The 13087-nt window shown below is 30.8% G+C and overlaps 1 protein-coding gene across 2 annotated transcripts; it reads right to left on the minus strand.

Moving 5' to 3' along the window:
• Nucleotides 1-572: 572 nt before the first annotated feature.
• Nucleotides 573-12145, minus strand: Tra2 (transformer 2). Of its 2 annotated transcripts, none has more exons than XM_083087759.1 (5): nucleotides 11998-12145; nucleotides 8356-8853; nucleotides 3579-3793; nucleotides 3400-3497; nucleotides 573-1981 (listed from the first exon to the last, which is right to left on the minus strand). In XM_083087759.1, exons 1-5 carry the CDS (start codon nucleotides 12010-12012, stop codon nucleotides 1956-1958), a joined length of 852 nt encoding a protein of 283 aa, XP_082943885.1. In that variant the 5' UTR covers nucleotides 12013-12145; the 3' UTR covers nucleotides 573-1955. The 2 variants fall into 2 exon arrangements, with proteins under 2 accessions (XP_082943885.1, XP_082943886.1); XM_083087760.1 differs by having other exon boundaries at nucleotides 573-2574.
• Nucleotides 12146-13087: the final 942 nt, after the last annotated feature.

The following is a 13087-nucleotide window of genomic DNA, read 5'->3' on the forward strand; positions in this document are numbered from 1 at the left end:
ATGCGTGTGTGTGTGAGAAAAAAAATATATATGTGTGTGTTGCATATGGTTTAACATATAACAATGTTTATAATGTCACGAAAAATCTAATAAAAGATTGAATAAACTAAATTTTGTACTGATAAAAAGAGAAAATAAATATTATATTTACATATATTCATGATGTTATTACTGTTTTTCTGCTTTCGATATTTAATTTATAATAATTTATATGAAAATGTCTGTGTGTAAATATATAAACAATACGTAAATAATTCATATGAACATAGTTTGGAAATCTATAGCACAATCATGATTTAAACTTTTAAACAGTAAGATTAGAAATGGTTGTGAATTACTTATATTTTTCTTTCAATTTAAAATACGAGAAATTAATATTTATGATTCTAAGTGGACATTTGACATAAATAAAAAGGATTCGTGGATCGCAATTCAATAATTAGAATGATATAGATGAATATAGGTCAGCAAATAAAAAACTTAAACTTTAATCCAATTTCGTTAAATTTTTTCGTTTAAAATTAAAAATTTTATATGATTTGTGGCAAATTGGAATTTATAAATTCGTGAAGTAATTTTTCTTATTGGAAGCTGGTTTTATTGGCATTATATTTCAAATCAGGACGAGATAGACGGACTTCTCTATTATATACATATCATACTTCTACAGGATTAAGATCTATAAATTTGTAAAGGCAATATTAATGGAGAATTATTGAAATAGATTAATCTAGAACTAGAATTCTTTTTAGCGCAAATGTAAAAAGTTGTCTATATCAGTGCTGGGATTTACTTGCAACTTTCGGCCAGATTTCTTAGCTTACGCCTACCATTCCCCTCTTACCACTCGGGCCTTAGCGACTGCGCCACCGAACGCTCGTAACTAAGGAGCCCTCAGGAACGTGCACGTCACAAATGTAATGTGACAATCTATCTCAGTTCTCTTTATTGTTTATTAATAATAAAAATAATTATTCTATTATTAATTACATGCATATTCTGTAACAATTGAAAATATTTGTATTCTGAAACGTAATTAATAATAGAATAATTATTTTTATTATTATTAAACAATAAAAAGAACTTAGATAGATTGCCACATTACATTTGTGACGCGCACGTTCCTGAGCGCTCCTTAGTTATGAGCGACGCGAGTTGTAAGAAGGGAACAGTAGGCGTAAGCTAAGAAATCTGGCCGAAAGTTGCAAATAAATCCCAACACTGGTCTATATTATGCAGAACGTCGTATAACGTAAAAAGTAAAGGGATTAGTCGGTCATGATAGAAAAACATTTATTGATGAAATGTTATGATAAATTCTGATCACTGTTGGATAGATAAAATTCATAACAGAACAATGTTTTCTTGGAGAGGTCTTAGGATGGTGGAGGGAGAAGATGATAAAGGAGAGATATACAACTTTTATTTTATTTTCATATATATATATATATATATATATATATATATATATATATATATATGCACATATATACACATATATATATATATATATATATATATATATATATATCTGCATTTCTCTAAAGCGAATAATATGACGCGTGGCAACCAAACCAACTGATAAAGAATATGATCGGTATAAAGGTCTGGGAGCACCTTACGCTCGTTCCTATTATAAAAGATTTCGATGCTTCTTGAATATTTTCGGAAACACGTCGGCCCTGTTTCACCCCCAACCAAACGATTCGTCTGTCTCGGGGGGTCTGACGATCAACTGTCTTCGGACTTGCATTACTGAGCGCTTGAAGTTCTCTTCTAAGCTTGAGACTTCTCAGCCGGAAATGAATTGCAGATCATATTCTTTGTCACAAGCAACCGAGAAAACCTTCGGATTCTTGATAATGTGAGCAAGATAAACGTGTCTTCGGATATCTTGTCTTCAACTTTTCAAAACTCATTTTTTCAGAGTGAGAGAAACTTCAAACTTCCCTCTATCATCCAATACCTCTTGATTCAAAACCTTATAAACAAACAAACAAGTTAGAGAACTTATTTTTACTCGAGGTTCATTATTATTCTTTTTTGCATCTTTTTGTTTCGTTTTCTTGCTTTTTTTTCTTTTTTGGAGAAAATAACTCCATATTTTTATCAGATTCAGCCCAATGGCTGGAATACAATCGATACAATTATAAGCACTAACAATCGAGAAAACACCGAGCTCTCAATCATATTCCAGCTTTCACATTATAACACCTTTTTACATAATTTAAACCTTATCTTCATAATACTAGTAGGAAGAAATATAAACTTATGAAAATAAGGTTTTTACTTCTATTCCAACCTTACTGATTTCATGCAAACAATATGCTACATTTTATGCATTGAAATATTGTTAATCGATGTTATATAATATTGCAACTTAAATGCTGCACAATTGAATTGCATATTATGCAGAATTTTGGTAAGGTAAGAATAGTAATATTGTGACATATTTTTTTAATATAATTTCTTTTTTGACCCGTTGTTAGAAGAGAGAAATATTTGGGTCAAAGTCAAGGGCTCTCTCCAAAACACCTGGCCTCTCGCATCACACTCGTGTCACTTAATACCGACCTGAAATTCATTAAGGAACAAAAAAACCATGATTTTTGTTACGCAAATTACGGATTGCTGCTTAATTACTACCGTACGATTTATCGAATGCATTTCTCTGACGCATCCGTCTGCCATTTCTCGCTAATTTAAGTACTTACTTTGCAATCTAATTAATCGTTTATCGTTTCAATAAGACATATAAGCAGTCTACAAAAATATGAATCTAAAAGAAATATTGCAGCATGAATATCTAACAATTCTCAAATAAAACGCTTATTAATGAAATATAATAAAAAAATTATTCATCAATATCTCCTCTTTTGAGATTCGTAATAATGTCATATATATTTGAGTTAATTATATTTGACTATTAGTTTCAATCAATTTCTTTGTGTCTTGAGTATGGAAAACATTTCAGTTTATATTTTATAAACCAATGTTTTTATATTTTCAAAATTATTTTCAAGAAAGTAATCAATATATTAATATGCATATATGTATGTATAATAATAGCAAATAACTGTCGGACCATAACACAAATATGACTATAATAAGTTATATTCTTCTTTAGAAATTATAAAATATGATTATGAAATTTTTTTCTATAAAATGTTCGTCAATGAAAAAAGCTATGTAATAAAATAAAGCATAAAAAATTAACTAAAAACGTTTGTAGTTGTGTATTTAGTTTTCGATAAAAAACATATCTACATTCTTTCTTTCCCTCTCTTCTAAAATATGTAATCGCGTATATTTTAATATATATATTTCAATATAATGATGAAACATATGACTGCAGACTGCTTACATTAAAATACAAATTAAAATAGAAATTATACTTACGTGGTGAATAAGAACGTGATCTGGAACGATCGTAGCGAGAACGTCGGCGGCTGTAGTACGGGCTAGGAGAACGACGGTAACTTCCTCTATAACTAATCCTAGTTTGGAAGGAAAGAAAAATATTATATACAACGACACACAATCATCTTATTAAATTGCGAGTTGAGAGTCACACTTACTCTCTACGTCTGGGTCCGTCCCATCCTCTATCATGCAAATGCGTAGGTTTTCCCATGTATATTCCAGGAGTGGGTGTGTGAGCACGCTGTGTAATAGAGAAATCTACTCTTATTCTTCTTCCATCAATATCCATGCCAGTACATTGCTCTTTAGCTACTTTGGCATCCTCTGATGATTCAAAATATACAAAACAAAATCCTCGAGATCTTCCAGTCTATGTAATAAAAATGATTTATATTATTGTAACATATTATTATCACCACTAATTCTACAATGTATTATTAAGTTATATTAATTTATAATTTATGTATACAATGTGACAAGAGGCTAATGGTTCATATGTATTTTAAATATATAAATGTTCTAAACTTTTGGTATTATTTTATATTCCCCAATATAAATACCTTTGGAGTAGCTATTGTAAATGTTATATATATATATATATATATATATATATATATTATACAGGGTGATTCAGGACCTCTGCAACAAACTGTGAGGGACGATAGGTCTTGCAGAAAGAACCATTTTTTGTCAAACAACCCATGTTCTCTGACGCGTCGTTTAGGTGCTACGCGACCGCGAAGGTCTTAGATGACATTCATTACGATTATGACCTCCTTACTTACTTTAAAGAAGATGCTCAAAGTGCCTACCCTGAACTTCATTGCATTCATGGCATCGTCGTAACATCGATTGGCGGACTCTATCGAACATTTGAGGTTTTTGTTGCATTTGGATAAAAGTAGTGCGTATTAGCTCAATTAAGTACATTGTTGTAATAATTCGAAAGGCTCTTCAAATCTACCAACAGCGGTTACCATGTTAAGTTTATGTGCAGAGAAGACTTAATTGAGCGAATACGCACTGCTTTTGTCCAAATGAAACAAAGACCTCAAATGTTCGATAGAGTCCGTCAATCGATGTTACGACGATGCCATGAATGCAATGAAGTTCAGGGTAGGCACTTTGAGCACCTTCTTTAAAGTAAATAAGGAGGTCATAATCGTAATGAATGTCATCTAAGACCTTCGCGGTCGCACAGCACCTAAACGACGCGTCAGAGAACATGGGTTGTTTGACAAAAAAATGGTCCTTTCTACAAGACCTATCGTCCCTCACAGTTTGTTGCAGAGGTCCTGAATCACCCTGTACACACACACGCGCGCGCGCACGTACGTACGCACGCACACGCGCACACACGCACACACGCGCGCACACATAAGGGTATCCCATTTTAAATAATACACTCAAATATCTCCGAAACGGTGCGTTAAATAAAAAAATGTTTCAAACAAAAGTTGTATGGCTTGAAGGGGGCCATCAGATGGTGACAATGATTTGACCTTGGAGAGTCATTTGAAGGTTACGTGAAGGTCACCGTCAATTTCTTAAATGGAACCCCCTATTTTTTATTGCACATTCTTGTAGCTTATCTCGAGGGCAAGACACTATAATAAAATATTTCTTCATTGAGTACTTTTCGAGTTATGAGGCTTAAAATAATATCTTAATTTTACATAAACCATAAAATATCTAGTAAAATATTCTAGTAAAATATCTTGTAAAATATTCATTTTTCGATTATCTTACCTTAATACTTTTATGTACAAAATAATGAGAGAAATCAATTGGTGTAAAGAAAAAACATAGTTGTTTTTAAGAAAAAATATGTAATTTGCAATTAATTACATATTTTTTTTAAAAAACAACTATGTTTTTTCTTTACACCAATTGATTCCTCTCATTAGTTTGTACATAAAAGTATTAAGATAAGATAATCGAAAAATGAATATTTTACAAGATATTTTACGGTTTATGTAAAATTAAGAAATGATTTCAAACCTCATAACTCGGAAAGTACTTAATGAAAACTAACTTAATTATAGTGTTTTGGAAAGCTCTCGAGATGAGCTGCAAGAATGTGCAATAAAAAATAGGGGGTTCCATTTAAGAAATTGACGGTGACTTTCACGTGACCTTCAAATGACTCTCCAAGGTCAAATCATTGCCATCACCTGATGGCCCCCTTCAAGCCATACAACTTTTGTTTGAAACATTTTTTTATTTAACGCACCGTTTCGGAGATATTTGAACGTATTATTTAAAATGGGACACCCTGTATGTATACAATATATATATATACTGTATATATGTATATATACACATATACATACACAAGATGGACAAAATAAAGCATTACAAACTATTGTCTTTGAAAACATGCATTAGAGTAGTAGTAAAAAAAGTTTTTAAATAAAAGTTATTTGGTTCTAAGATGGGAAAAAAGGATGAAAATATTAATTGGACCTTGAGTATCAAGAGTCAAGATCGCTTGAAGATTAATCTAGTTTTTTTAAATGGAACTACCTTAATTTGTTTATATAAATCGATTCTTCATAATATTTCACTACAAAAAATTGTAAGGCTAAAATTAAATAGCCAAAAAATAAATAGTTTAAGAGATATTTTATATTTTATGTTGACAAAATTTTTTACATAAATCAAAATATTTCGTAAAATATTTATTTTTCGATTATTTTATCTCAATACTTTTATGCATAGAATAATGAAAGGAATCAAATCATGTAAAAAAAAATATGTTTTTAAGAAAAAATGTAGCTGCTCGTTACAAATTCATCTTTTCTTCAAAACAATTATATGTTTTCTTCACGTCAATTGATTATTTTCATTATTCTGTTCATAAAAGTATTCAGATAAGATAATCAAAAAATAAATATTTTGCAAGATATTTTATAATTTATGTAAAAAATCTTGTCAACTTAAAATATAAAATATCTCGTACATTATTTAATTTTTGACTATTTTAGTCTTATAACATTTTATGTGGCATATTACGAAGAATCGACTTATACTAGACAAATTAGGGTAATTCCACTAAAAAAACAAGGTAGATCTTCACCTTGACACCTACACTCCAAGGTCCAATTAATATTCCCATCTTTTTCTCATGTGTGTGAAGTTGGCATCTCAAGTCTCAGCATCTCACAAATAAACGTCAGATTTTGTTGCATCCAGCATAGTTCTACAGTTCCTGATAGGTTTTAACAATAGTTCCGTCGAATTAATTATAAATATTTAACTTTTAAAAAATGAGATGCCAACTTCCGAAAACATCCAACAGCATCTCATCATATTTCAAATATCTGATCACAAAGCAGTAATATTCCGCAGAGTTCTATCGCCTACGCACATTCTGTCAATAGTTCTGACGATTAAACTTCGTAGAAAATAATTTGTCATCACAAAACATATTTACGCGTACAGGGGTGAGATGCTGGTCGTAAATCACAAGTTCTGATGATTTTAATTGTTTTTTATAGTAAATTGATACTTCCTCTTTACGGTAGAAAAGAGTTCTCGATGATACAGTTAATAATTAATTTTTTAAACAATTTAGAATCAACGATATGCCCGGCCTATACGTGTAGATATGAGATAGAAGTATCAATTTACTAGAAAAAACAATTAAAATCGCCGGAACTGTCGATTTACGACCAGCATCTCATACCTATACGTATAGGCTGAGCATCTCGTTGGTTTTAAATTGTTTAAAAAAATTAAATCCTAATTGTATCGCCCAGAACTCTTTTCAAGCGTGAAGGGGGAATATTAATTTACTAGAAAAATTATTTAAGATCGCTAAAACTGCCGATTTAGGGATAGCATCTCATATCTACACGTATAGGCTGGGCATATCGTTGATTCTAAATTGTTTAAAAAATTAATTATTAACTGTATCATCGAGAACTCTTTTCTACCGTGAAGAGGAAGTATCAATTTACTAGAAAAAACAATTAAAATCGCCGGAACTGTCGATTTACGACCAGCATCTCATACCTATACGTATAGACTGAGCATCTCGTTGGTTCTAAATTGTTTAAAAGAATTAAATCCTAATTGTATCGCCCAGAACTCTTTTCAAGCGTGAAGGGGGAATATTAATTTACTAGAAAAATTATTTAAGATCGCTAGAACTGCCGATTTAGGGATAGCATCTCATATCTACACGTATAGGCCGGGCATCTCGTTGATTCTAAAGTGTTTAAAAAATTAATTATTAACTGTATCATCGAGAACTCTTTTCTACCGTAAAGAGGAAGTATCAATTTACTATAAAAAACAATTAAAATCGTCAGAACTTGTGATTTACGACCAGCATCTCACCCCTGTACGCGTAAATATGTTTTGTGATGACAAATTATTTTCTACGAAGTTTAATCGTCAGAACTATTGACAGAATGTGCGTAGGCGATAGAACTCTGCGGAATATTACTGCTTTGTGATCAGATATTTGAAATATGATGAGATGCTGTTGGATGTTTTCGGAAGTTGGCATCTCATTTTTTAAAAGTTAAATATTTATAATTAATTCGACGGAACTATTGTTAAAACCTATCAGGAACTGTAGAACTATGCTGGATGCAACAAAATCTGACGTTTATTTGTGAGATGCTGAGACTTGAGATGCCAACTTCACACACATCTTTTTCTCTCCTCAGAGCCAAACTTTTATTTAAAACACTTTTTACTTTAATGCATACTTTCAGAAATAACAGCTTGTAACACTTTTTTTGTCCACCCTGTATATACATATATAACTTACAATGACTGTATTATTTACATTGTGTTGGGTATTCCATTAAAAAATCGGCAAACTTCTAAAATGTAGAGTTCATTCTAAGCAAAAATTCATGTACACTATAGATGAATTTGATTCAGTTATTATATATTTTTATCAATAATTTTACGTACCTTTGCATCAATAACAACCTGTACTCGTTCAACGGGACCATATTTAGAGAATATGTGATGAATTTGTTGTTCAGTTGTAAAAATCGATAGTCCAAATACACCTAAACATCGAGAGGGACATGGATTGTCGCGATTGCCAACGTGTCGTCGCCTGGACGACATTGGACTGCGCGAATGAGATCGATATACATGTCGGTCGCGAGAGTATCGCGATCGGGAATATGAACGTGATCTGCTACGGGAATAACGGCCACTACGATATGGCGAGCGACTCCTACTACGGCTACTGCCTCGATGTCCGACATTCGTGTACTTGCTACCGCGATACGACTTTCGGCCACGCGATACGGAACGGCTTCGCGATCTCGAGTACTTGACCTCTCTATGCGCCTCTTTCCGTTCGCGTGATTTACGCGATCGTGAATGCGATCGCGAATCCCTTAGACCGCCATCTGCAGTTCGTGGCCTTCGTGGGCTCGCGCTGCGACTGCCACTTCTCTGTAAATTAAAAATAATTATATTATTGTGTTATCTATTTTATTATTATGTTCATAAATGTTGAGTGTATACAAAAATAGTTTAAAACAAAAGGCAAATAATTTTGAAAGGCCTACACTTTGATTGTCTTAGTTTCTTTTTTTATGTGGAAGAAAAAATTTTGGAGATTATTTAAAATTTTTTATAGAAAAACCTGTTTTTCAGCTATAATTGTTGAGAATGAAAAAACAAATCCTACGATTTGTAATATCTTAACCATGTGAGGTGACCTTGAAATGAAAAATCCAGAAAAATAGGATAAGTAATAGGTAATAAAAATAATAATTTTTTGAACAAAATGAATTTTATTTAATATGATGCTAACTTTTGGAATTCAATACTGATTCAATTATTCAATATCTTCAAGAGTTATTGGTACATCTCGACATACTATTTGTTTACTATTATTCCAATGAAATCCCTGACAGATTCTGTTCTTTTGTGTCTTTCAACATTATGTTTATCAATCCAAAAGACACGAAGCAATGCTTATTGAATAATTCCAAAGGATATGTTGCAAGAAATTTGCGCATCTTTCATAGAGTCAAAAGTGTCATGAAATGAATAAGTAACACTTTAAGCATCTTATTAAATAAAATTTATTTTGTTCGAAAAATTATTACTTCTATTATCTACTTATTGCTCATTTTGTTTTTCTGGATTCTTTTCAAAATTATTCTGTGATTAAGATTAAATCGTTGAATTCTCTTTAGTCTCTACAATTATAACTGATTAAAAATAGGATTTTCCATTTAAAGAATTGAAGAAATTCGAACCTTTTGGCATTTTCACCTAAAGAAAACGATCAAAATGTATCAATATTTATAAAGATTCTAATAACTCGTCCTGTATATGCAACATTAAATATTAAATGCAGAACTTTCATATAACTTTCTCCCTATGGTGGAAACAAAGAATTTCACCATTGTAATTTTAATGGTAAAATTTTTTACTTTTTAAATTTCCAGGAATTACATTTTAAGGAAAAAATTAGCTGTTCAAAAGTAATCGCTGTTCAAAATATGTATAAAATTTTACAGAAATATGTAATTGTCATAATTTGTAACTCATTTAGTGTCATTACTTCTAACTATTATTGTATATACATTGTTATTATTATATTTTGTGTGTGTGTGTGTGTATACACATTTTATATTATTATATATATAATTTATATAATTATTAAGATATAGCCATACATATATTTTTCCTATATATAAATTGTTCTGATATTAAATGGTACAAATCTAAAAAAAATATTTAAAATAGACTTTTGCATTTGCTTTTACCTTAAATACAGATAAGAATGATTTAACTATGCAATCTGATTGACTTTGAAAACAGACAAATTCAGTTATAATGATTAGTGATAAATCACATTGTCTGTATCTCAAATCTGCTAATAACTCAACATTGAGTTTGAGTGGACTTGTACCATGGTATCTGAGCTATTCATATAACGGTAAATAAAACAAAGATATTAAATGTAAAAAAAAAGTATTAAATTTTTCAATAACCACATTAATATTTTGAATAATTTTTCAATAATCATATTAATATTTTGAAATAAAAGATAACTTTAATTAAAATAAAAGTTAATCAAATTGAATTTATAAATGTATATATATATATATATATATATATATATATATATATATATATATATATGTATGTATGTGTATATATATATATATATATATATATATATATATGTATGTATGTATGTATGTATGTATGTATGTATGTATGTATGTATGTGTGTATATATATATATATATATATATATATATATATATATACAGGGTGTCCCATTTTAATAGATTGCTCCGAATAACTTTTTTATTTTTGATTGTAGAAAAAAACGTTTCAGACAAAAGTTGTATGGTTTCAGGAGGGACATAAGATGGTGACAATTATTTGACCTTGGATAATCTTTTGAAGGTCACGCGAAAGTTACTTTTAATTTCTTAAACGGAACTCCTTATTTTTCATTACACATTCTTATAGCTTATCTCGAGAGCTTTCCAAGACACTATAATAAAATATTTCTTCATTGAGTACTTTTCGAGTTATGAGGCTTGAAATAATTTCTTAATTTTACATAAACCGTAAAATATCTAGAATATTTATTTTTCGATTATCTTATCTCAATACTTTTATGCACAAAATAATGAGAGGAATCAATTGATGGAAAGAAAACACATAGTTATTTTTAAGAAAAAATATGTAATTGTTAATTGTGAATTACATATTTTTTCTTAAAAACAGCTACAAGAATATGCAATGAAAAATAGGGGATTCCATTTAAAAAAACAAAGTTGAACTTCATATGACCTTGGCATGTTCACTCAAGGTCAAACCAATGATATCATCTTATATCCCCCTTCGATCCAAACAACTTTTGTCTGAAACGTTTTTTTCTGCAATCAAAAATAAAAAAGTTATTCAGGGTGATCGATTAAAATTGGATACTCTGTATATATAGATATATACATTACAGAATTTATAATAACATTCTACATTATAAAGATAATATGAAAACTTTCTTACAGATTGATTCTTTGTGAAAAAAATATGTATATATGTATGTGTATGTGTGTGTGTGCATATACTTTTTATTTTCATTACAATACATATATTACAAGTATTATACAAATTTAACTTGAACCTACTTAGAATTATCATGTCGGAATATTTTTTATACCATATGTTTTTATACCAAGAATAAGAGTTAACACATCGTTTTGTACATATAATTCTAAATATTAGAGCAATATAAACTGAATGATCAATTGCTTGGAAACGATTTAATTTCAATATATCTATAACCTTACATTTTTATTAAAAGACTACTATAATTATCATCATAAAGCACTATGAATTCAACGTCATTATTAGAGTTATATTTACTGCCAAAATATGTTTTAGGATTGAAAAGCAAAAAAGTCGCGTATCGAGTATTGTTTATGTTGAATTGATAATGACTATAAAACCGCGTTGTTGGATCGATACAATGACTATTTTGAAGGCTGCCCGTGTCGTATTATCAAAATTCACACATCAAAAATCTCGTTGTTATGCGAGGCTCACAAAGATTAGACTCACCTCGATGTCGCTCATTATTAATTTTCCTCAGAGGTCTCTTAATCGAAGAAATAATGGAAAGCTCCAACAGATAGTCCGTACCGTCGACTAATGATAATATGGCGTATCTCTTAACAGGAAACGCCGGGCCTAAGTGTATACAAATGAACATACCAACATCCGGCAGCGTTGCTATGGATATAGAAATGGCGATTCAAGCCTCATGTAGAATTTACATTGGCCGCATTCAGCGGACCCAACAGTTCGGCAACATTACTAGATTTTCCAATGTAATTCGACGTTGATTGGTCGGATCTGAATGTAGAAACTAATCATTTTCGATTGCTATTTAGAAGTTGAGTCCGCTGAATGCAGCCAATTCTCAGGCGATTCCCATTCCAGTTTATATAGGGTGCATCCACAGATATCTATACTATAACTAGATCGCTAATTCCCATTGATTTTGTTCGGGGACATAAAATGTGTCCCCGAAAACCATGTAATATGGCGGTCGCGCATGCGTAATATTGGTGGAAAACTAATATGGTGGACACTTGTAGCCAGCCACAGACTTCTATAATACACTAGACTGCTAACATATATAGGCGGACATGATGCACAGGCACAGACTTCTAATATAACTAGACTGCTAACTCCCCATATTTTGCTTATATAAAATGTCCTCACATTTTATGTACTAACGTGACTTATTCTGCACATGCGCAGATACCATCGATATAGATATATATCATATACTTAACCTAGCTTGCGTATGTATATACATATAAACATGCGTTATCGCAGAGCGCATGCGCAGAATAGAATACCTTTATATACCTATCTGTGATTTGTACATAAAATCGAAGCCGTCTTATATATAAGGAGTTAGCAGTCTAGTATATATAGAAGTCTGTGTGCACAGGTGTGCACGTGACGCCATATTTCGTGTGGGCATATTATATAGGGTGTCCAAAATGTTATTTTATGATTGTAAGAGGATTGTATTATGTATATAGCTATATATAATTATCACATCTACAGATTTACACGACGCACAACCTATTTTGAGGCTATCTCGTCCGTTGACATCTGACTTATCTGACAACATCGA

Source organism: Camponotus vicinus, unplaced genomic scaffold (assembly GCF_025532165.1).
Source record: "Camponotus vicinus isolate PSW18456_S1 unplaced genomic scaffold, iyCamVici1.0 SCAF_14, whole genome shotgun sequence".
NCBI classification, from domain to species: Eukaryota; Metazoa; Arthropoda; class Insecta; order Hymenoptera; family Formicidae; genus Camponotus; species Camponotus vicinus.

Coding starts and splice junctions, on each gene's coding strand:
- Tra2 (XM_083087759.1), bottom strand. Junction 3,498..3,578: donor GACGGACCCAGACGTAGAGA/GTAAGTGTGACT, acceptor CTTCCAAACTAG/GATTAGTTATAGAGGAAGTT. Junction 1,982..3,399: donor ATCACGTTCTTATTCACCAC/GTAAGTATAATT, acceptor TTTGTTTATAAG/GTTTTGAATCAAGAGGTATT.